This window comes from Hyperolius riggenbachi, chromosome 2 (assembly GCF_040937935.1).
Source record: "Hyperolius riggenbachi isolate aHypRig1 chromosome 2, aHypRig1.pri, whole genome shotgun sequence".
Lineage (NCBI taxonomy): Eukaryota > Metazoa > Chordata > Amphibia > Anura > Hyperoliidae > Hyperolius > Hyperolius riggenbachi.
In genome coordinates this window covers 250,865,586-250,891,504 of record NC_090647.1, presented here as the reverse complement: position 1 = coordinate 250,891,504, position 25,919 = coordinate 250,865,586, and the positions used below count along the sequence as shown (strand labels likewise).

At 46.9% G+C, this 25,919-nt stretch overlaps 2 protein-coding genes across 2 annotated transcripts in view; one reads left to right on the top strand and one right to left on the bottom strand.

The window, feature by feature from the left end:
- MYBBP1A (MYB binding protein 1a) overlaps window positions 1-4,981 on the bottom strand; it is an 80,033-nt gene extending 75,052 nt beyond the window's left edge. Inside the window, exon 1 of the mRNA XM_068268498.1 lies at window positions 4,758-4,981. Within this exon, the coding sequence (XP_068124599.1) occupies window positions 4,758-4,964 (207 nt within the window). The 5' untranslated portion in view covers window positions 4,965-4,981. The remainder of the gene's footprint in view (window positions 1-4,757) is intronic.
- Window positions 4,982-17,366: 12,385 nt separating this feature from the next.
- Window positions 17,367-25,919, top strand: part of EIF4H (eukaryotic translation initiation factor 4H) — a 70,409-nt gene continuing 61,856 nt past the window's right edge. Inside the window, exon 1 of the mRNA XM_068268497.1 lies at window positions 17,367-17,460. Coding sequence (XP_068124598.1) covers window positions 17,402-17,460 — 59 coding nt within the window. The 5' untranslated portion in view covers window positions 17,367-17,401. The remainder of the gene's footprint in view (window positions 17,461-25,919) is intronic.

Below are 25,919 nucleotides of genomic sequence, written 5' to 3'. Positions count from 1 at the left end.
AGCATGTAACTGTTTGGCACTGACTATTAAAGGGCCAGTGCATCTAAAGTATGTGATAACTCCAAACCATAATAGCAGAAAAAGTTTTGAAAGTTTTGAATGCAGGATTAGCATCTTTATAACTTAATACACTCAGACCAGTTGCTATTGAAATTTGATTTTTATGGTGACAATCCCACTTTAACACTGAGGCTGTTACAATGTACAGGATCTTCTCAAAAAATTTGCATATTGTGATAAAGTTCATTATTTTCTGTAATGTGCTGATAAACATTAGACTTTCATATATTTTAGATTCAAATACACACTACTGAAGTAGTTCAAGCCTTTTATTGTTTTAATATTGATGATTTTGGCATACAGCTCATGAAAACCCAAATTTTCTATCTCAAAAAATTAGCATATTTCATCCGACCAAAAAAAGAAAAAAGTGTTTTTAAAACAAAAAAAGTCAACCTTCAAATAATTATGTTCAGTTATGCACTCAATACTTCGTCGGGAATCCTTTTGCAGAAATGACTGCTTCAATGCGGCGTGGCATGGAGGTAATCAGCCTGTGGCACTGCTCAGGTGTTATGGAGGCCCAGGATGCTTCAATAGCAGCCTTAAGCTCATCCAGAGTGTTGGGTCTTGCGTCTCAACTTTCTCTTCACAATATCCCACAGTTTCTCTATGGGCTTCAGGTCAGGAGAGTTGGCAGGCCAATTGAGCTCAGTAATACTATGGTCAGTAAACCATTTACCAGTGGTTTTGGTACTGTGAGCAGGTGCCAGGTTGTGCTGAAAAATGAAATCTTCATCTCCATAAAGCTTTTCAGCAGATGGAAGCATGAACCCACTTTTGAACCAGAAACAGCGGCAGAAGCGCCTGACCTGGGCTACAGAGAAGCAGCACTGGACTGTTGCTCAGTGGTCCAATGTACTTTTTTTCGGATGAAAGCAACTTTTACATGTCATTCGTAAATCAAGGTGCCAGAGTCTGGAGGAAGACTGGGGAGAGGGAAATGCCAAAATGCCTGAAGTCCAGTGTCAAGTACCCACAGTCAGTGGTGGTCTGGGGTGCCATGTCAGCTGCTGGTGTTGGTCCACTGTGTTTTATCAAGGGCAGGGTCAATGCAGCTAGCTATCAGGAGATTTTGGAACACTTCATGCTTCCATCTGCTGAAAAGCTTTATGGAGATTAAGATTTCATTTTTCAGCACGACCTGGCACCTGCTCACAGTGCCAAAACCACTGGTAAATGGTTTACTGACCATGGTATTACTGAGCTCAATTGGCCTGCCAACTCTCCTGACCTGAACCCCATAGAGAATCTGTGGGATATTGTGAAGAGAAAGTTGAGAGACGCAAGACCCAACACTCTGGATGAGCTTAAGGCCGCTATCGAAGCATCCTGGGCCTCCATAACACCTGATCAGTGCCACAGGCTGATTGCCTTCATGCCACGCCGCATTGAAGCAATCATTTCTGCAAAGGGATTCCCGACCAAGTATTGAGTGCATAACTGAGCATAATTATTTGAAGGTTGACTTTTTTTGTTTTAAAAACACTTTTCTTTTATTGGTCGGATGAAATATGCTAATTTTTTGAGATAGGAAATTTGGGTTTTCATGAGCTGTATGCCAAAATCATCAATATTAAAATAATAAAAGGCTTGAACTACTTCAGTTGTGTGTATTTGAATCTAAAATATATGAAAGTCTAATGTTTATCAGTACATTAACCTCCTTGCCGGTTTTCCCGACCTGAGCTCGGGGTAGAAAAAATAAGCTGTTAGCGGTGATCCCGAGCTCAGGTCGGGGTAGGCATTGCAGAGCTTTACCTGTAGTTTTGGAGTCCCGTGCGCGATCTCGCTGCGCAGCGGGACTCCAGCCTCTCTCCCCGGCAGTGTGGGGTCTTTCCCTGGCCGCCGGGATCCCCCATGTCCCCGCTATTCTTCCGGGGACCCGGCAGCCAGTTGGAGCAGCGCAGCCATGGTGGCAGCAGCAGAGCGGTGGTGGCAGCGTGACGTCATCGGGGGCGGGGCTAATATTGAAAACGAACTTCTCTATATTAGAGAAATATAGAGAAGTTCGTTTATATGTATATTAGCGCCATCTTGTGGGCAAAGAGAAAACTGCAGCACAGGAGCCCAGGAAGGTACTTTTTTTTTTTTTTTTGCTGCAGATCTCCCTGCCAGAATGATTTTTTTCAGGTTTTAGGGTCTGAAAGAGTGGAAAAAAATTGCACCGCTTTTAGACCCTAAAATCTGGAAAGAATCAGACCGCCAAGGAGGTTAAGGTGGCCATACACTGGCCCGATTCCCGGCCGTTTCGACAGCAGATTCGATCCTGGGATCGAATCTGCTGCCAATCGTTCGCGGTAAACGCCGCCGACGATCCGATTTCCTCCCGAAATCGGATCGGTCCGTCGATCGCGCCGTGCGGGAAATTACCCTCGATCGCCCGCGGGTAAAGTGCGCGTCGCTAGCGGCGGCCGATCCGATGAAAAATACATTACCTGATGCGGGCTCCCGGGCGTCTTCTCCGCATCTTCTCAGCGCTGCACCAGCTCCATCCCGGCGCTTCCTGTGTCACTGCAGTGACCCAGGAAGTTCAAATAGAGGGCGCTCTATTTGAACTTCCTGGTCACGGAGTGACACAGGAAGCGCCGAGATGGAGCAAGAACAGAGCGGTGCAGCGTGGAGAAGATGCCCGGGAGCCAGCGTCAGGTAATGTATGCGCGGGGGGAGGACAGGCGGCAGGAGCAGCTGAACAGATTGTGATCGGTTTCAGGCTGAAATCGATTCACAATCTGTTTGCAGTAAAGGCAGCCATACGATCCCTATCTGATCAGATTCGATCAGATAGGGATCTGTCAGCTGGTCGATCTGATGGCACATCGACCAGTGTATGGCTGCCTTTACAGAAAATAATGAACTTTATCACAATATGCTAATTTTTTGAGAAGATCCTGTATGTATCTCTATCAGGCCCGGCCCTAGACTTTTTGCCGCCTGAGGCAATTTTCAGTGAAATCGCCGCCCCCCCCCTCCCCCCCCAAAGCCGTTGTTGTGGGGGGCCGCCCGAGCTGGAGGGGATAGCGGGCAGGAAGGGGGTATTGGGCCTAGCGGCGGGGAGGGGGGTCGGACCCCCCCCCTCCCTCGCCTGGGTCCCCCGTCCTCCGCTCCCCTCCAGCTTTAAAAAGGTCCGCGCTGTGGCTGCAGCTATTCGTAAGAGGCAACGGGCGGGGATTACTCACCTCTTCCTCGTTCCAGGCCAGCGTGCGCTCCACTGACGTCACTTCCTGCGGCGTAGCAGGAAGTGACGTCAGTGGAGCGCACGCTGGCCTGGAACGAGGAAGAGGTGAGTAATCCCCGCCCGTTGCCTCTTACGAATAGCTGCAGCCACAGCACGGACCTTTTTAAAGCTGGAGGGGAGCGGAGGACGGGGGACCCAGGCGAGGGAGGGGGGGTCCGACCCCCCTCCCCGCCGCTAGGCCCAATACCCCCTTCCTGCCCGCTATCCCCTCCAGCTCGGGCGGCCCCCCACACACATGGACGGGCGGGTGCCGCCCCCCCCAGAAGTGCCGCCTGAGGCAAAAGTTTCACCCCGCCTCATGGGCGGCCCGGCCCTGATCTCTATTTATTTCCAGCACTGCGTGATATGTTGGCGCTTTATAAATACAATAAATAATAAAAACAATGCCTTGGTGGTTTCATTAGTGATTCATGGCATTCAATCATTGTATGAAGCACAGGCACCAAGGAGTCAATTTTAGACTTGATGGGCAGCCACGTATTCGGCGTAGGTGCTAAGTCGATTTCTGCTGAGATCTATTGGAAATCGGTCTACAGTGTATGGGCAGGCAACAAATCCCTCTCTAATCAGATTCAACCAGACAGAGATCTGTGTCATGGTTGATCTGCCCATACATTACCTGATGTATGGGCACCTTAACGCCTGTTCATTTAAACAACTTGTGTAATTTGGACAAACTGGCTGATCTGGTAAAATCTGTTGTGTAAGTTAAACATGTCAAATGAGAACTCCATGCTTTCCTGTGATTCATTCCAAAAGGAGACAATGCTACATTCAAAGTGGTGCTGCAGCACATTGGCTGCATTGTAACGTGGAATTCACAGCCTGGCAAGTGTGGTATAATAGCATGCGGCATCCCAATGCACTGCATTCAGTGCTTTACCGCAAGACACGCGTGTCAACAGTGATGCATACGGTTGACGGTATGCTTCACTGTATGCAACCCGCAGATAACGTGGCAACTCACAAACCACGGTGAAGGCTGTTGACACTATGCACATTGTGTAACGCCTGCAATCCAAGCATATACATAACATATAACATATATATAACATTTCAGGGTATAAAAGGCAATGCAGTCCTATGTCTGCTACAAATAAAACTTTAAATCATTGTTTTGTGCTGAAGCTCCCCTATAGCAAAGTATGTATCATAATGTATATATCAAGAATGAATGCTTCTCTATTTAGTGCAATCAAAACACATACATTAACAGAATTAAAAACTTGTTTACACCTCAAATACAGACTAGGAAGTGTTTGATGACAAGAAACGATAATAAGACAGCCACTGTGGTGACAGACAACTTAGCTCTGCTAATCTATGGAGTGCTGCTGTTCAATGCTGCATCACGGAGGGCCAAATCTGACATGGTTAAAAACTGAGTTTAAACACAATCACAGCACCCCTGCTAGTACGAAAATAGCATAATAGCATTCTTGTGGTCCCCACTGCCGACCTTTTCACTTTTTTTCAAATATTCGATAAGGTTTTCTGTGGCTTTAAGTCTAATATCTTGATCGGGCTTAGCGATGTCCCAGAAGAAGTCCAAGAACTGTCTGTTCTGTTGCAGCACACCGCGAACAGCAGCGAGTTTATCTTTCTTAGGTGCAGACGCAGCTTCCACGGAGGAATCCATGCTTGTTACACTCTCCTCCAGTGCCATGCTCGTCCTGCACACACGTGCCTAGTACAGCGCTTCCGGGGTCACAGCACATGCGCGAATGTCTCTGTACAGCGCTGTCTGTACAACATGCCCGACGGAGCATCTGCTACTGTAACATGCTGCTGCTGCTGCGCTGGCCGCTAGGAGAAAAGTTCAGGATGTAACAATACATACCGTGTGGTGTTGAGTCTTTTTTGTCGAGTTGTACTATTATCGGGTTGTACTACGATATAGGTGAAGTGAGGGGAATACCTACTTGTCTCACTCATGCCAATTTACCTCGACCTCTGCCTGAGCAAGTCACTTCTCCTCTTCCTTCTCCACTGTAGGGGGGAAAAGAGTTGAACTTACCTGGGGCTTCTAATGGTCTCCCACAGACATCCTGTGCCCACGCTGCCACTCACAGATGCTCCGGTCCCCGCCTCCGGTTCACTTCTGGAATTTTCCGACTTTAAAGTCGGAAAACCACTGTGGCTGTGCCCTCGCTCCTGCTGACATCACCAGGAGTGTATTGCGCAAGCCCAGTATGGTGTGTGCCTGCGCAATGCACTCCTGGTGACGTCAGCGGGAGCAAGTAAGCGGCTCTGCAGGCGTAGTAGTTTTCCAACTTTAAAGTCGGTAATTCCAGAAGTGAACCGGAGGCAAGGACCGGAGCATCAGTGAGTGGCTGTACGGGCACAGGACGTCTGTGGGGGACCATTAGAAGCCCCAGGTAAGTTCAATTTTTTTTCCCCCCTACAGTAGTCCTTTCAGGGCCTGTTTGCACTAGTGCGGAAATCATCCCAAATTTGCAGGCAATTTCCCCACAGGCAAATCACGCAGAGAAACTTTGCCTTAGGGGATAAAGCAGCCATCCGTATCGCTTGCCATAGTGATTTGGATGACATTGCAGCATTATCCTGAGCGAGTGGCAGCGAATTTCATAGCCGTGCACGTGCATAGCGCAGCTTCCGGGATTCAGCTGCATACTTGCACAACAAGTGCCGCCGCGCCTCTCGTAGAAGGTGTGATGGTTAGTGGAAACGGGCCCTTACACTGCCCTCCGCACTGCTAACCTTCTGCACTTTTAAAATAAACCAGAGATGGCATGAAAGAAAAAAATCATACATACCTGGGGCTTCCTCCAGCCCCCGTCAGCTTGATTCGTCCCTCGTTGCCGTCCTCTGCCTTCTGGATCCTCCGTAAGGGCTCCCGTAAGTGCTGCCAGTCGGAGCTTGCTGCGCATGCATGGCCCACCTGGAGGCGCAGAATGCTCTCAGCCACAGAAGTGCGATGGGGGAGCACATGCAGCCACACTGGGCATGTTACGGAGGATCCAGAAGGCGGAGGATGGCGGCAAGGAAGTAATCAGGCCAAAGGGGGCTGGAGGAAGCCCCAGGTATGTATGATTTTTTTCTTGCAGGTCTTCTCAGGTACACTTAAACAATGCCAAACTGCCTTTAACCCCCTTGGCGGTATGAAAAATACCGCCAGGGGGCAGCGCAGCAGTTTGTTTTTTTTTTTTGTTTTTTTTAAATCATGTAGCGAGCCCAGGGCTCGCTACATGATAGCCGCTGCTCAGCGGCATCCCCCCACCCTCTTCGATCGCCTTCGGCGATCTCCGATCAGGAAATCCCGTTCAAAGAACGGGATTTCCTGGAGGGCTTCCCCCGTCGCCATGGCGACGGGGCGGGATGACGTCAGCGACGTCGGGACGTCATTGGGAGACCCGATCCACCCCTCGGCGCTGCCTGGCACTGATTAGCCAGGCAGCGCACGGGGTCTGGGGGGGGGGGAGGGGGGCGCGCGCCGCACCGGATAGCGGCGATCGGGGTGCTGGCGCAGCTAGCAATGTGCTAGCTGCGTCCAGCAAAAAAAAAATTATTTAAATCGGCCCAGCAGGGCCTGAGCGGCACCCTCCGGCGGCTTACCCCGTGTCACACACGGGGTTACCGCTAAGGAGGTTAAAGGACTCCTGAGGTGAAACCCTTAATCTATCGTTACTTACCTGGGGCTTCTTCCAGCCCATAGAAGTCATCTGGGTCCCATCCAGTCCTGGATTTACGTCACAGGAGCCTATAGGCACAGATGTCCTGGCATCCTAGACTTCACTATCCATGAACTTACAAGCTCCCACTAAACTGCACCGCAAGTGTGGTGGCTGTCCCAGCTGTCACTTCTCCCTTACTTCCCTTGCATGTCATAGGTAGCTACAAGTGCCCCTTTGTATTAAGTAGCCAGAACAATTCCCTTAGTATTAAGTAGCTAGAGGTGCCATTAAGTATCTAGACACCACACTTGTTACTTGTTCACACTTAACGGATCGAAAACTGATACATGTACGTTTTCATTGGGTATCAGTTTTTGATCCATGACCCTCAGTTCTGTTAGCGTGCTGTCTCGCGGAACGGGCCAGAACGGATCCTATTGATAGGGTCCATTCACATTCATTAGGATTGGCCAGTGTAAACTGGTTCTAGGGCTCTTTTCTACCAGCATCTGACAGGCAGTGAATTCCCCGTCAGCTGCTCCCGTCCAACAGCTGGGTGCTTGCCAGCTCTCGGCACGAGCAGCAGACAGGCGCCCCCTCCCCCCAATGGAGTTGCCATGCTCAGACGTGATATGAGACGTTTTTGCATTGCATGGTAACGCCGCAGCGTGCCAGTGATCTATTTGGCTTCAGTAGTGTCTAAATCACTCCAGACATAAGCATGCAGCTAATCTTGTCAGATTTAACATAAATGAATGAAACACCTAAAATGAAACACCTGATCTCTGCTTCATGCTTGTTCATGGTCTATGGATAAAAGTATTAGAGGCAGAGGATCAGCAGTATAGCCAGGTAACTGGTATTGTTTAAAACAAAATAAATATGTCAGCCTCCATATCCCTCTCACTTCAGGTGCCCTTTAAGGCTTAAAAGATGTAAACCATCCCTTAAAGTTAACCCGAAGTGATTTTTGTTCTCCGTAAAATAAATATCCCCAAAAACTTCCACATAGTAGTAACTTGGCATTTTTGTTGCTCCCCCGTGGCTGGTTCCCAGTCAAATTATTTCGGTACGCATCGGTGTGTTCAACAAGATGACGCCAACCTGCCCCTTGTAAAGACGGGTCATTGCCTTGACAATGCTGGCTGCTAACACTCCTGCGCTCATGCACTGCTTTGGTCTTAGGGCTCGTTCAGACTATGCGTGCTGCCTTGCGCATTTTGGCAGCGCGTACAGAGTGCGACACACAAGAATGGTAGAAGGGCATAGACAGCTCTTCTACCGTTCCCATCACATGCGCTGCACAGCAGTGCGATGCGCTATCGCACTGCTGCATGCATTTTTGGGAATCACAGCGCAGATCCATTCACTGTAGTAAATAGGAAAATGCATTTCGATCGCACAGCCATCTGCGCTAAATGATCTGAACGAGGCCTTCCACAGTGCACAAGCAATGTTCCACGCATGCATACTGTCAACACACAGGCACGCAAACATCAGAGCCGGCTGTCTTTCCCAATTCCCTGCACTTATTGCAGACTGAACTGTGAGGAACAGCAGCTGGCAACAGTGTCCAGAAGTACCGTAGGTTCTTTTTTTGCTATTCTTCAATAATTTTTCCTTTTTTATGTAATATAAATTGAGGCACATTTGATTAATATATGAGTATTTACACATAAATAAAAAAATATATACAATATATACAGTGGGAAAGTTTGGGCAACCTTGTTAATTGTCATGATTTTCCTGTATAAATCGGTAGTTGTTACGATAAAAAATGTCAGTTATATATATCATATAGATATAGAAGACACACACAGTGATCATTGAGAAGTGAAATTAAGTTTATTGGATTTACAGAAAGTGTGCAATAATTGTTTAAACAAAATTAGGCAGATGCATACATTTGGGCACCACAAAAAAGAAATCAAATCGATATTTAGTAGATCCTCCTTTTGCAGAAATTACAGCCTCTAAACGCTTCCCGTGGGTTTCAATGAGAGTCTAGATTCTGGTATTTTGGACCATTCCTCTTTTGCAAAACATCTCTAGTTAATTCAGGTTTGATGGCTTCTGAGCATGGACAGCTCTCTTTAAAGTGAATGGGAACCGCATTTAAAAAAATGAGACAGATACTTACCCAAGGAGAGGGAAGGCTCTGGGTCCTATAGACCCTTCCCGCCTGTGCAGTATGGAGCCGCACGTCTTCGGGAGGACACGGCTCCCGAAGACTTCCAAATACCCTTTCGGCGGGGGATTGAAACGGGGAGGAGCCAGCACAGGATAGAGGGCACCAAGAGAGGAGACGGAAGGCTCTATATGACCCAGAGCCTTCCCTCTCCTTAGGTACGTTTTTGCTTCATTTTTTTCTATTCGGTTCCCGTTCACTTTAAAGAGAACCTGTAACAAAATAAAGTTCCCCTGGGGAGTACTCACCTCGGGAGGGGGAAGCCTCAGGGTCCCAACGAGGCTTCCCCCACTCCTGTAGCTGCAGGCAGTCCAGCGCTGGCTCCCCCGAAGAGTCCCGGAATCCTCCCTCGACAAGCCTGACAAGCGATGATAAGCTCTCCTGGCTCCAGCGGGGGCGCTGTTGCAGCTCTCCGCACGGAGATAGGCGAAAATAGCCGACCTCTGTCGAGTCCGCTCTACTGCGCAGGCAACTTGTGCCTGCGCAGTAGAGCGGCCCGATGGAGATCGGCTATTTTCGCCTGTCTCCATGGGGAGAGCCGATACTGCGCCTGCACTGGATCCAGGGAGGTAAATATTTTCATCGCCGTCATTCTGGGAGGATTTTCGCTGCCACCATGGAACCGAGGAGGACGGGGTAAGCCTCAATAGGATCCGGAGGCTTCCCCCACCCGAGGTGAGTATGCCCCAGGGGAGGTTTTTTCGTTACAGGTTTTGTTTAACTCACACCACAGATTTACAATTATATTCAGGTCTGGGGACTGAGATGGCTGTCACAGGGCCCCTAGTGGCCGGACCGCAAAATGCCTCCCAATCAGTTTCAGCACACAGACCATGCAATCTGTGGTCGCAATCGGTGCGCAGAAACCGATGGGATTTTGGCAGCAGACTGACTAGAAGGGAGCCTGTGAGTTACGGTAATACAAATTACACACTATTTCAGAGTATAACTGCCACCACCTCTGCTATCATGGGACAGAGGAACCCACTGACTGACTGACTCTAGACCTGCAAATAGAAGATGGTTAAACACACTCTATTTTATCTAGCTATCAACAATAGTAGCGACTCTTCAGAAACCAGGGTTCAGTTTGTGCGACTGAATAATAGGATAGCTGAACAAATAAAGGACGTTAGCGCCGTTTATTAAATATGCAATATAAATAATATATACAGAAAATCGTTAAAATCAACAATTATAGAGAAAAATAATAGCCAGTATGAAAATAAAAGGGGGAAATTACTTAGGTTCGTGGAAATATGTCCTTTCTGGGAAAACTTGTAAAGTTCCTTTGTTTCAGTTCAGGAGCAAAGTTCAGACAAGATGGCGGCTAAACACATGGTCCTCTGGCTAGCAGCAGCATGCTCTCGTGAAGATGGGACTTGGAGGACTGAGGTCCGCCTGCTGGCAATGTGCTTTTGATGAAGCTGGTTTGGGGGCGTGGCAACACCTGACCCACCAATGACAGTTCATTCCCTCTGAGAGAGATTTTAGGTTTAAACTTATAAAATGCTGTAGCTCATAAACGCTACATGTCATATTTATGTGGATAGCAGATTCATAATTGTCAGAAAATACTGATTAATATGACATCAGACGTGATTAGGGCAGCGGGTCCAGTTCCTGAGAAGGGTCATACACCAATAACCGGACGGGTTATTGCGATGAATTTTATATCAGCACATTGGGCAGATTTTAACGAATAAGACTATATGAATTTCATAGCTGTGCTATACACGGTCTCCATGTAACAGACAGAAATCATACAACACATGCATTCAAATCTGCCCCCATCGGTGCCTCACTGGCTAGCTCTTCCAGGGCCACCTGGGGAGCTAGCTTCCTGGCTTCCTTTCAGAGAGCCATATGGCTGAAGCAATTGACACCTCTGCTAAGGCCCAGATTCCAGTCACATGCTAATTAAAAATCACAGGCATCCTGTACCTTAGGTTACTGAACTATTTATCTGCTGAGGGAGGGAGAGACCCCAGGTTTGACTGCCTGGTATCCACAGACAGACAATCCAGATTTGGGCAACGCAACGACAATCGAGGCATAAAACGGATTGTGATTGCGTTTTCTGGTCTCATGGCTCGTCCGTCACAATGGCCATTACAGAACCTTGTACTTGTTCCTCTGCATAAATGCCTTAGTTGATTTTGAGCAGCGTTTAGGGTTGTTGTCTTGTTGAAAGATCCAGCCCCGACGCAGCTTCAGCTTTCTCACTGATTCCTGCACATTGGTCTCCAGAATCTGCTGATACTGAGTGGAATCCATGCGTCCCTCAACTTTGACAAGATTCCCAGTCCCTGCACTGGCTACACAGCCCCACAGCATGATGAAACCACCACCATATTTTACTGTAGGTAGCAAGTGTTTTTATTGGAATGCTGTGTTGTTTTTCCTCCATGCATATTGCTCCTTGTTATGCCCAAATAACTACATTTTAGTTTCATCAGTCCACGGCACCTTATTCCAAAATGAAGCTGGCTTTCCATATGTGCTTTAGCATACCTGTTTGTGCTGTGGGCGGAGAAAAGGCTTCCTCTGCATCACTCTCGCATACAGTATCTCCTTGTGTAAAGTGCACCGAATGGTTGAACGATGCACAGTGACTCCATCTGAGGAAAAAGTGATTTTGTAGTTCATTGGTGCTGGTCTGTGGGTTGATTCTGACTGTTAGCACCATTTGTCGCTTCTGTCTGTCTGAGATTTTTCTTGGTCTGCCACTTCGAGCCTTAACTTGAACTGAGCCTGTGGTCTTCCAATTCCTCAATATGTTTCTAAATGTGGAAACAAACAGCTGAAATCTCAGAGACAGCTTTCTGTATCCTTCCCCTAAACCATGATGGTGAACAATCTTTGTTTTCGGGTCATTTGAGAGTTGTTTTGAGACCCCACATGTTGCTACTCTTCAGAGAAAATTAAAAGAGGATGGAAACTTACAATTGACCCCCTTAAATACTATTTCTCATCATTGGATTCACCTGTGTATGTAGGTGAGGGGTCACTGAGCTTACCAAGCCAATTTGAGTTCCAATAAATAGTTTCAAGGGTTTTGGAATTAATAAAATGACAACAGTGCCCAAATTTATGCACCTGCCTTATTATATTTAAACAATTATTGTGCAGTTACTGTAAATCCAATAAACTTCATTTTACTTCTCAAATATCACTGTGTGTGTCTCCTATATGATATATTTAACTGACATTTTTTATCGTAACAACCAACGATTTATACAGGAAAATCATGACAACAAGATTGCCCAAACTTTCGCATCCCAATGTATATATTGCAGCAGGGAGTCTTTTGAAAATTGATCGAACTGCAGCGTTGCACTGTTCGCTGCAGTGCAACACTATGGACCGTCGATCTACCACTGCGCCAACTCATAAACAATAACAACAATAACAATAATATTTATATAGCGCTTTTCTCCCTGGGGACTCAAAGCGCTGTGACCCTGCATTATGCAGTCTCAAAGGCTCGGGAAAAGAGGTGAGTTTTTAGCCTTTTTTTAAAGCTGTCCAGAGAAGGAGCCTCTCGTACTGATTGTGGAAGTGAGTTCCATAGCGTAGGGGCTGCATAGGAAAAGGCCCGAGCACCAAATGTTAAATGTATCCTGGGAGTAACCAGCTTCATCTTGTTGGCAGAGCGGAGGGTGCGTGGAGGGGCATAAAGTTCCAATAGATCCGCTATGTATTTGGGTCCCATGTGGTGTAGAGCCTTGAATGTCAGCAGGCAGATCTTAAAATTGATTCTCCATTTTACTGGCAACCAGTGAAGAGTTTGCAGTACTGGGGTGATGTGTGAGCTGCGGGGGGCATTGGCTAGGAGTCTGGCTGCAGCATTCTGTACTAGCTGTAAGGGGCGCAGAACCTTATCTGTAGATCCGATTAACAGGGCGTTGCAGTAGTCTAGGCGGGAGGATACAAATGCGTGAACCAGGGCAGGTAGGTCTTTAGCTGGGATAAGGTGTTTGATTTTCGCTATATTTTTTAGATAGAAGAAGGAAGACTTGACGACAGCTGATACCTGCTGTCTGAGTTTTAGATTTCCGTCCAGGATCACCCCAAGGTTTCGCACAGAGTCTTTATACTGTACAGTATATCCCCCCAATTGCTAGTTTGAGGTGGTGAGCGTTTTGAACTTTATCCATCATGTGTGGACCACCTACCACCAACACCTCTGTTTTGTCAGAGTTCAGCCTCAGCCAGCTGGTGTTCATCCAATTTTGTAAATCCACTAGACACGCATTTATGGATGCTGATGGGTCTTGGGTGCCAGGCTTGAAGGACAGATACAGTTGTGTGTCATCTGCATAACAATGGTATCCTAAACCATAGTTCTGGATTATTTTGCCCAGTGGGAGCATGTAGACTGCAAAGAGTAATGGTGATAGTACAGAACCCTGTGGAACTCCATAGACAAGTGGCACTGGATTAGAGTAGTGTGTGCCCAGACATACTTGCTGTGTCCTGCCAGATAGGAAGGTCTGAAACCAGCTAAGAACAGTACCCCTTAGGCCACAGTAATTCTTCAGTCGCTCGATTAGTATTTCATGATCCACAGTATCAAATGCTGCTGACAAGTCAAGAAGAATCAGAATTGAGCAATCACCCTTGTCCCTTGCAGTAAGTAGATCATTCATTACTCGGACTAATGCTGTTTCAGTGCTGTGCCTTTTCCTGAATCCTGACTGAAAAGTATCAAAGATGTTGTTATCTGTAAGCCTGGCTTCTAGCTGGTTGGCGACTGCTTTCTCGATAACTTTTGATAGGAATGGTAAGTTCGCCACAGGTCTGTAGTTGGTTACAGAATCAGGATCTAGTGATGGTTTCTTCAGGAGGGGTTTTATGATTGCTTTCTTTAGTTCTTCTGGGAAAAGTCCACTTTGCAAGGAGCACTGAGTGATTTTGTGAAGTGCTGGCCTGAACAGCGCTGGGCACTGCATTAAGGATCCAGTTGGGCCAGGATCCAGGTCGCAGGTAGTGGGGCGGAGACTTTGAATGAGAATTCCAAAATCTTCTACACTCAGAGTGTCAAAGACTTGCCATGGTGGTACGGTAGTAGGCATATGCAACGTCCAGTGGTCAATTGATGTTGTTGGTGTAATGCTGGCACGGATGGTAAACACCTTGTTTGTGAAGAAGGCAGAGAATTCCTCACACCTTTCCCTGGAGTATGTGGTTGGGGCTTTTAGGCAGGAAGGATTGCAGAGTGATCCCACTGTGTGGAAGAGTTGAGCAGCTCTGTTGTTGGCTGTAGATATTTTGTGCGAGATAAAGTCTGATTTTTTCTTGGTTATTGCTTGTTGGTATTGTCTGAGGTGTTGAACTAGGCTAGATTTGTGCTCCCCAGTCCCTGATTTACGCCACTGTCTTTCTAGTCTGCGCCCTTTCTTTTTTAGATCCATGATGGTTTTGTCAAACCAATTAGCTTTCTGCTTTTTGGTTGCTGATTTGGTGCGCCATGGGGCAATACTGTCAAGTGTTTCATATATCGTGTTGTTGTACTGGGTTACTAGAGAGTTTGGGTCCATTTGACTGTGGAGCAGATTTGTAAAATCCAGGTTGGCAGTTATCCTCTCCGGTGTTAATTTACTCAGGGGACGGGTTTTGATTGTTTCTTTAGGGAGCTGCTTGATAGGGTGATGTTCAATAGTAAACTGTATTATGTGATGGTCTGACCACACCACTGGGGTTACTGTTATGTTACTAATGTCCATTCCGAGGTGGAACAGTAAGTCTAGCGTATGCCCTCCTCTGTGGGTAGCTGATTTTACAACTTGTGTGAAGCCTAGTCCACCCATGAGATTTATTAGTTCATTTGCATCTTGTGATTGAGTGTTATCAGCCCGGATGTTGAAGTCACCAAGGATGATCCATCTCGGATAAGACAGAGCCAGCATGGCCAGAAGTTCTGGGAATTCCTGTAGGAAAGGGTCAGCATCTCCGGGGGGACGATAAACCACTAAAATTTTGAAGCCTTTACCAGCTGAGATCTGGGCACCTATACATTCAAAGGACTTTGTTGAGCCAACATTCAGGGCCCTGAGCTGCAGAGTTGTTTTGCCACAAATTGCTACACCCCCTCCTCTGCGGTCTCGTCTTCCCTCACTTAGGACTGAGTAATTGTATGGGATGGTTGCTTCCAAACAGTAATTGTATTAAATAAATTAGTCTATGCAAGTGCATAACTATGTATCGTGGGGCCCCCATGCAAAACTTTTAAGGGTCCCACGTTTCTACATTCAGATCCCCCGAGGAGAAGGGGCCCGGACTTCTTTCTTCCTCCTCCTCCACAGGACCTCCCTCCCGTGCTTGAGTGCCTGTGTCTGTTCATCCAGACCCATAGATCAGCACAGTGGCAGTGATGACCGAGCCTTACCTCTTCCATAATGGAGTCTGTCTGCAGCAGCTACTAGATGTCTTCTGCCTTCCTCAAAGTCTGAGTTTCTCTTCGACGATTGACTCCACGCAGAAGACCAAGAGGAAGGCAGAGACCAGAGGACAAAGCTTGCAGCAGAGAGACCCGATGATGGAAGAGGAAAACCCCGGTTATCACTGCCACTGCACTGATCTGTGGGTCTGGATGAACAGACACAGCCAGGGGAGCATTGGAGGGGGGACCTGGCGGAGATGGAAGGAAGAACACAGTTGAACACAGAAAGGAGTGCAGCCACACAAACTATTCAACAAGCCCTTGTCAAATAGGTTCACAGCGTTGGAATGGCGATATTGAGGGGGGCAAGGTAAGCCTTTGGATTGAGCTCTGCTGCAGATATCGTGCATATCCAGCCACGGCCTAAAGGTGCATACACACATCAGACTATAGTCTTTGGAAAATGAAAGATCACAGACCAATCTTACAACCCTTCATGTAGTATGAGAGCCATACTCTACAGTCTTTTCTATGGAGCTGAACTCCACATCAGAAAAAAATCTTTGCAAGATGCTGCACACACAGATGCTGTACAGACACAAAAGATCAGTATCTGCAAAAGATCTGTTCCTGCCAAAAATCCATTCCTGCAAATTGCAATGATAGTCTATGAGATCTGCAGATCATCATACACACATGATTTAACTGACATTCATCTGCAGATCAGATCCACCAGGATGGTTTTTCAGATCTGCGGATGATTGCTTGATCTGCAGATGAATGTCAGTTAAATCATGTGTGTATGATGATCTGCAAATCTCATAGACTATCATTGCAATTTGCAGGAACAGATCTTTGGCAGGAACAGATCTTTTGCAGATACTGATCTTTTGTGTCTGTACACATGCATAGATTGTAAAAACTTGCAGCTGCGCATGCAGAGGTAATCAAGGTCAGGGCTACGCATGCGGAGTAGCTTGCAACAGGGCTCAGGTGAACAGCTTTCAAAGGGGCACAACAGCAGACCGGAGCCAGCGAGGACTCTGAAGGACTACAGAGGGCTAGGAGAAGTTGAACTGAACACCATTGCTTCTCTCAAAGAAGCACTGTAGCGACATATAGTAGAATTCAGTAAATTATTGTATTCAGGATACCCACGGTAATTTACCTGGTTTCAGCATCCAAAACACTTCCTATATCTATATATTGCTGTACATTGAAACGAGCCCTACCCTTCCAGTGATGTTTAGCCTAGGCTGATTAGCTATGCGGAATTCCTCCCCCCAACGTTTATTCTGGGAGACCAGGTATATTTTCTACTGGCTTCGGAATGCTCAATAAACAAACATTCTGCAGAGATCACCTGACAAGGCTAAAGATGTTGCCACCTGTGATAAATTTGAGAATGTAAATTAGAAACACTGCCTAAACCATTTATAAATGACTATTGTAAAATAATAATAATAATCATTTTATGAATTACGTTAATTTTTCCTACAGTTCCTCTGGTTGCCTTTAAAGCAGCTACGGTACATCTTACCTCACTCAGAGGATTCTCTCACAGACAGGAACGATCCTGAGAATTTACCTATCTCCTCTTAGAAAATCATCTTTAAATATCTAAAGACAGTTTTGCACTAGAAACCTAAATTTCTGTTCTACTGTTTTGGAGAAAAAAGGGGTTACACTAAAGTTCCCATCTTATTTAGCGACCATAGAAGTACATATAAAGCAAGCGAAGGAAGTTGGATATCACAAGAGCAGTACTGTAATTGTCTCTAATTTGATCTCACTCTCTGCTTGTGACAGGCACTGACACGGGCAGCCCTTGCCTGTGCTATATTGCGGGGTCCTTGTTACTTGGCCACTTCGGCTGCGAAGAGGAGAGAGCAGCAATGGCGGATTTCGATACCTACGACGATCGGGCCTATAGCAGCTTTGGAGGCGGTAGAGGGTGAGGGACCCTTTGGCTACGTGGTGGGATAATAGAGAGCTTAGCGAAGAGCACTATGTGTAGATACAGCGGGAGGGAGGCAGCTATGGAGGGGGAGAGGAGAAGGAGGCCCGGTGAGCGGGAGTGCGGCTGCCATGCAGCTCCATGCTCTATGTGTGTACCCTGCATATAGCACACACGTGTAACCTGCCTCACACCTATTGCTGTACACAAGGAAATGCACATTGCTGTCTTCCAGGCAGTCTACAGTCAGATAAGTTGCAGGTCGTGCAGCTGCTCTTTATGGCTTAACTGCCCAGCATGTGGACACAAATCCTGAAGCTGTTCTGCGGTTAATGCCAGTATTCCTGGCAGTGATATCAATTTGTTAAACCCCCCGTATGATTAGATAGTGAGTTGACAAGGGTTATCACTTTCCTTTATCTTCATTATAACTTTTTAATTTCAGGTAAATGCAGTGTAAAAAAAAATGGCAATTGTATTGTTTTGAATATTAATAAATCTCTCAACCTGGTGGTGGAGGGGGATAGCATCAGGTTTCCTTTCAAATACCATATAAAAACTGGTAAGTTAATTGGCTTCCTGGCAAAGTGGCCCTAGGCTGTGATAGGACTAGTTCACATTAGCTTTGCAAGGTGGTAAACTCGATGTTCTTGGGGGCGATATTTTAAAGAGAACCAGAGGTGGCATATGATAAACCTAATAGGACCCAGAGGCATGTTGTGTGCACAATGACATGCCTCTGGATCATTGCACTGCTGCCAGCCCCCTGCGCCCCATTAAAAGATCGCCAGGCTAGTGACAATCTGCTTGTCGCTAGCTGGCTTTATCTATTTGAGGCTGTCAGTCAGCCTCGTAGCATCTTTGCCTGAATTCCAGGCTCCCTCTTCCTCTCCCCAAGCCATGACCCAGGAAGCAGATTATCACTAGCCTGGTGATCTTTTAAAGAGAACCTGTACTGAGTACAATTATTTAAAATAAACACATGAGGTAACTTCAAATGAACATTACATAGTTACCTTGCCATCAGTTCCTCTCAGAAGCTCACCATTTTCTTCTGACAATGATCCCTTGCAGTTCTGACAACATTTTGTCAGAACTGAAATATATCAGTTGCTGTCAGTTATATATCAGTTGCTGTCAGTTACAGCTGAGAGGAGAACTGATGTGTCCATGTTTCCCTATGGCTCAAGTGGGTGATATTACAGTTTAACTGTGTGCTGACCAGGAAGCTGTTATGGGGTAATAGCCAATTTCAAAATGGAGGACGGAGAATTCCATTAATCACAGTGGACAAACAGGACACAGGAGAGGAGAAAGAGATTGATGAATAGACTACACAGCAGGTAAGTATGACTCGTGTATGGTTATTTTGACTTTTAATTTTCAGTACAGGTTTTCTTTAAGGGGGGGGGGGGGCCTGGCAGCGGCGGTACGATGACCCAGAGGCATGTCATTGTGCACACGCCTCTGAATCCTATTAGCATTATCATATGCCACCTCATGTTCTCTTTAAAGGAATACTGTAGGGGGTCGGGGGGGAAAATTAGTTGAACTTACCATGGGCTTCTAATGGTCCCCCACGGACATCCACTGCCTGCGCAGCCACTCACCGATGCCCCGCCTCCGATTCACTTCTGGAATTTCAGACTTTAAAGGGATACTGTTGGGAAGTCGGGGGAAAATGAGCTGAACTTACCCGGGGCTTCTAATGTTCCCCCGCAGACATCCTGTGCTCTCACAGCCACTCACTGATGCTCCGGCCCTGCCATTTGGTTCACTTTTGGAATTTCAGACTTTAAAGTCAGAAAACCACTGCGCCTGCGTTGCCGTGTCCTCACTCCCGCTGATGTCACCAGGAGCGTACTGCGCAGGCCCAGTATGGTCTGCGCAGTACGCTCCTGGTGACATCAGCGGGAGTGAGAACACAGCAACGCAGGCGCAGTGGTTTTCAGACTTTAAAGTCTGAAATTACAAAAGTGAACCAGAGGCGGGGCCAGTGCATCGGTGAGTGGCTGCATGGGCACAGGATGTCTGCAGGGGACCATTAGAAGCCCCGGGTAAGTTCAACTCATTTTCCCCGACCCCCTCCTACAGTATCCCTTTAAAGTCTAAAAACCACTGCGCCTGTGTTGCCGTGTCCTCGCTCCCACTGATGTCACCAGAAGTGTATTACGCAGGCCCAGTATGGTCTGTGCCTGCGTATGCTCCTGGTGACTTCAGCGGGAGCGAGGACACGGCAACGCAGGTGCAGTGGTTTTCAGACTTTAAAGTCTGAAATTTCAGAAGTGAACCGGAGGCGGGGCTGAAGCATTGGTGAGTGGCTGCGCAGGCACAGGCCTGAGGGGAACCTTTAGAAACCCCGGGTCAGTTCAACTCCTTTTCCCTCGACCCACCCCCCCTCCAGTAGATCCCGTTAACTTGTCTTGAACACTACATGTAGCGCTCAAGATGGTTGCGTTCAAGCAGTTACATGTATCTATTGGGGGCTTAAAATGTGATCACAAGCTGGTAACCAAGCTGTCCCTTTTACTGTGCTGTTGTCTATCCGCTCCAAGTGGGAAATGAGCTACATTCGCTGCCTGATGCAGTGGGAATGGCACAAACTGCTGAAATGGTACAGCATATTTGTATTATACTCTACCACTTCAGCATTGTGTGAACCGGTATTTACAGAGCTGTACAGTACTACAGCAGATATATGAAGGGGTTCATACTAAAATATGGATCTGCTATGCCTTTTAAATGCACACAGCAGAGCCTGTGAACCTGCTGTGGTATTTCACATTGGAGGATGAACTGCCCAAAAGTTCAGCCTCCCTTGTGAAATGCCTACAGTTTACCGGCCTCTGAGTGTTTTTCAGAAGCCATTTAATGCAGCTGTGTGGCAGTGTTTGTAACCTATGCATGCAAGCGTTTGATGCGCTGCATTGTTACCCTGCAGCAAAAAAAACAGCAGTTTATGAAATCTCTGACTTCGGGTACCCAAAATTGCTCTGACTCCACAGCCCTGCAAAAATCTATTAATGCATTAACTATAGCTGCCGGCATTTCCTTGAAATTGTGTGTTTTTTGTTTTTTTTTTAGGACAGTTGTACTTTAAAGAGGCGCTTAAAGGAAAGGTTCAGGGAGGGTGGGTAAAAAATAAAAATCAATTTCCACTTACCTGGGGCTTCCTCCAGCCCGTGGCAGGCAGGAGGTGCCCTCGCCGCCGCTCCCGGTGGTCTCCGGTGGCCGACCCGACCTGGCCAGACCGGCTGCCAGGTCGGGCTCTTCTGTGCTCCAAGGCCCGGAACTTCTGCGTCCCACGCCGGCGCTCTGACATCATCGGACGTCCTCCGGGCTCTACTGCGCAGGCGCAGGACGTCCGATGATGTCAGAGCGCCGGCGTGGGACGCAGAAGTTCCGGGCCTTGGAGCGCAGAAGAGCCCGACCTGGCAGCCGGCCTGGCCAGGTCGGGTCGACCACCGGGAGCCTGCGGAGCGGCGGCGAGGGCACCTCCTGCCTGCCACGGGCTGGAGGAAGCCCCAGGTAAGTGGAAATTGATTTTTATTTTTTACCCACCCTCCCTGAACCTTCCCTTTAAGTCATAAAAAAATGAGTTTTACTCACCTGGGGCTTCCCTCAGCCCCCTGCAGCTGATCGGTGCCCTCGCCATGTCTCTCCGATCCTTCCGGCAGCGGCTACTTCCGGTTTCGCTGTCAGGACCCGACAGGCTAGGAACGCAAGTGATTCTTCGCGTTCCCAGCCACAATATCGCCCCGTATACTGCTATTGCGGCCTTCCCGCAATAGCAGTATAGGGGGCGATATTGTGGCTGGGAACGTGAAGAATCACTTGCGTTCCCAGCCTGTCAGGTCCTGACAGCGAAACCGGAAGTAGCTGGGGACGGGAGAATCGGAGAGACACGGTGAGGGCACCGATCAGCTGCAGGGGGCTGAGGGAAGCCCCTGGTGAGTAAAACTCGTATTATTTATTTATTTTTTAATGACTTAAGGTTCACTTTAATGGGAACGTGTACGTTTTGGATTTACCCACATAAAAGGAAATGTATGAACAATTCTGAGGCTTTCCAGTTCATCTTAGTGCCCACCCTTACTGTGCAGGATTTCTCCGAACATGTCCAACAGCTTGTCTGATATGTTCTTATGACCATGCTATTTTCCTTGTATGAGCGCAACTGTACTGTACAGTATGTCGCGGCTCATACAGTGAGCAAAGTAAGATCACCAACTAGAAGAGAGTCCTGGAGGAAGCAAGAAGTCTCTCAACCTTAAAGGGAACGTCTCAGGTTCCATACTCTATTTGGTGCTTCCTTGTGCATACCCAGCCAGGTGCGCTTTTCTGTTGCGCTCCTATCCCTGGGAGCGTTCTGCGCCTGTGCAGTTGTACTGCACAAACACAAAACATTCCTTAATCTGTGGGCTCGTGTCTGGCCGGGCCATGCATGTTTGACTCGGCCAGGCTTTTGGGCTGAATTGCAAATGACTTGGGCCACCTGGGGAGATGGCAAGGGATGAGCGTCCTTAACCACTTAAGCTCTGTCGTTTTCACTTTCTGCATCCGAGCAATGTTGACCTCCCATTCATTCGCCTATAACTTTATCACTACTTAGCACAATGAACTGATCTATATCTTGTTTTTTCCGCCACCAATTAGGCTTTCTTTGGGGGGTACTTTTTGCTAAGAGCTACCTTACTGTAAGTGCATTTTAACAGTAAGAATAAGAAAAAAAACGGAAACAATTCATTTCTCAGTTTTCGGCCATAATAGTTTTAAAATAATACATGCCTCCATAATTAAAACCTACGTATTGTAATTGCCCATTTGTCACGGTTATTTCACAGTTTAAATTAATACAATAATACATTACAATAACATTTGTAAAGCGCTTTTCTCCCATAGGAGTCAAAGCGCATAGCTGTGTCTCAGATTAATACAGGGTTTCAGGCTGGGTTGTGTTACAGAGGAGATAGTCAGATGTTCATGAATGCCAGACTGAAAAGGTAGGTTTTCAGTTTAGACTTAAATGTTTCCAGGGATGGGGCTGTCCTGATTGGGTGTGGCAGGGAGTTCCAAAGTGTAGGGGCAGCATGACAAAAGGCTCTGTCTCCAAAGGTTTTGAGGTGGACTCTGGGGGTGACCAAGGTGTTACGTCCTTTTGATCTAAGATTGTGGGGGGGGTGATGTAGTTGCAACAAGTCCTTCAGGTATCCAGGGCCCAGATTGTGCAATGATTTGAATGTCAGTAAGCCAATCTTAAACAGAATTCTCCATTTTATCGGTAGCCAATGGAGTGAGCTCAGGGTTGGTGTTATGTGGCAATGGCGGGGTTGGCTCGTTAACAGCCTTGCGGCGGCATTCTGTACTAATTGCAGGCGGCGTAAGTCTTTCTTATGCAGGCCTGTGTAGAGGACGTTGCAGTAGTCTAACCTTGATGTGACGAAGGCATGAACTAGGGTTGGAAGATCCTCTGAAGGAATTAGGTGTTTAATCCTTGCAATATTCCTTAGGTGAAAGAAGGAATGTTTCACAACAGCTGAGATTTGATTCCTGAAGCTTAATTTCCCATCAATCAGTACTCCCAGGCTGCGCACACAGTCTGAGTTGTTCAGGTCTGAGCTCCCTATCCTTAGCGGTGTTGGTTGAGACTGGAGCTGCTTTGCTGTTGAGCCCTGGCCCTCGATAACAAGAACCTCAGTTTTGTCAGCATTAAGTTTTAGCCAATTATTATTCATCCACTCCTGAAGCTCAGCTAAGCATGCGTTTATTTGTGGAGTAGGGTCTGTGACGTCAGGTTTGAATGACCAATATAGCTGGGTGTCATCAGCATAGCAATGACATGTCAAAATTATGTCCCTATCGCGATGTATGGCGACAATATTTTATTTGGAAATAAAAGAGCATTTTTTTCCGTTTTGCATCCATCACTATTTACAAGCTTATATAAAAAAAAAATATATAGAAATATTTCATCTGTACATAGATCTTAAAATAGTTTAGACCCTTAGGTAAATATTTATTTTGGTTTTTTTTGTTTTTTTTATTAAACATTTTATGTGGGTATTTTTGGGAGGGTGGGAAGTAAATAGTGTTTTTATTTAGGGAAATATTTGTGTAGTGTAATTTTTTTTTTTTTACTTTTAGGTGTAGTTTTACTCTTTGGCCACAAGATGGCAACCTTGAGTGTTTACATGACGTCACTCTAAGCGTACAATGTACGCTTAGAGGGACATAGAGTCAGAAAAAGCGAAGCTTCTGAGAGAAGCTGTCGCTTTTTCTGCGGGGAGATGAATCAGTGATCAGGCACCATAGCCGGATTCATTGATTCCTGGGCTACTGAATCCGCGGCCGGGAGTGCACGCAGGAGCGCGCATGTCCTCCTTGACCTTTTTATACGTCAAGGACAAAGTGGTTAATGTACTTACGAGACCAGTTTTAAGAAAAAAAAAAAAAGTTTGATACCTGCATCCGTTTGTAAGGCACAGAGGACGCCGTCCACGCCCTCAGTGCCGTTTTGCCGGGTCCCCACCGCTCAGTAGCAGGGCTGTGGAGTCGGTACAAAAATCCTCCGACTCCTCAGTTTAGGATTTCACCGACTCCTCGACTCCGACTCCTCTAATTTGCATATTACAATCTTGTTGAATAAAAGTATGTAACATGAAATTCGTCTCTTAACTGCCAATGCTTAGGAATTTTAAAAGACAACTGAAGTGTGGATATGGAGACTGCCATATTTATTCCCTTTAGTCATAGACTATAACTAGTTCTTGGTAAGAGTACTTGTAAAAGGTACAGGCCGGAACAAAGAACATCTATCGGGCCCTAGGCAATGTAACTGTGGGTACATGTAAGAGTGATGTGTAGGTACTCTGAAGGGGAATAAGGAGATACTTCCTCTATTACACATTCTTCATGCACAATCTGAACCAGGTTTATGGGTGATAGACAACACCTCTGTGTTCAATGTGCACAACATTCTCAGTGGATTCCCTGCAGCTCTGTGGGGAGTGCATATGTAGAGTATAGTACTACTGTGTTACCAAGTAAACCTGAGACAGATGAAATTAAAGTTTTATACATACCTGGGGCTTCCTCCAGCCCCCTTCAGGCTAATCAGTCCCTCGCTGTCCTCCTCCGCCACCTAGATCTTCTGCTATGAGTCCAGGTACTTGAGCCAGTCTGGCGTAGTGCGCATGCACACACTCCGCCTCCGAAAGCGTACTACACCTGCGCAGCACTGTTGCGCAGGAGCAGAACGCTCCTGGCTGTGGAAGTGGCATGCTGCCGGACTGTGCTGACTGGCTGAATTACCAGGACTCATAGCAGAAGATCCAGGTGGTGGAGGTGGACAGCGAGGGACTGATTAGCCTGAAGGGGGCTGGAAGAAGCCCCAGGTATGTATAAAACTTTTCTTTTCATCCTTCTCAGGTACCATTTAATTCGTCGTCACCAAACCAAATTTTAAAAACATATCAAATTATTTGATTTCATGAGCAAAGAGAGTGCATACATTTGCATAAATCAGAATCAACGCAGAATTATTTCCATCTCATTGACTATCTCTATTAGTAACACGGCTACACATCAGGCTTTATACTTACAGCATAGATGTTATTTCGTATCTATAAAGGTGGCCATACATGGTACAATATTTCATTTTTTTTCCGATTAGATAATTTAGTTCGATTATTCCGTTAGATCGAATATAAAGATTTTTCCAGCATGTCCGATCTGATTTTTCTCGAAAAAAACGGGATAATCGTTCAAATTTCTTCATCGGAAAAAAATATATATTTCCCAGAACGTCCTCCTGACAGCACCCCTCCTATGAGACTTGTCTCCCTCCTAAACTTTGGACAGGAAGCTAGAAGATACAAATTTGCATAACAGGCAGGCAGGAGTAGTATATAAAGATGTTACTCACAACAGGTATTCAGTTGTTTTTCCTGTCCCGGACGGGACGCTTTGAGAGGTCTCCTGGTGCTACTACGTCAGGCGGCGAGTGCAGCGTGCAGCGCGGGCATAGTAAGGCTGAGCAGGGGACTCAGCTGGTCCAGCGCACAGCGTGGAGGAGGCTTCTCCTAGAGATGTGGAAGCTTTATGGCGGCAGGAGTGCGAAACCGGAAGTTCCGGGTGGAAGTGACGTCATGCGCATGCGTCCCGCATGACGGGTCAGCTGACGGCACAGCGGCAGGGGCCGCGGCGGTGGAAGATTGACTTCAGCTGCAGGTAATCAACAGGGGTATATATATGGAAATGTTAGCCACGATCACCATTGCTGTCGGTGATCATGGAGGACGCTGTAGGCCCTTCTCCTCTGACTTCTGCGGAGTCTGGCGCTATCCCCTCTCTGGTGAGCTGTAATTTATCAGGCTTTGAGAGAGTTGAATTGTAATCATAGGTCCACCTTGTAAGGCTGACAGTCTGTCTTTATTTCTTTTTAGCCTAAAGCCCCA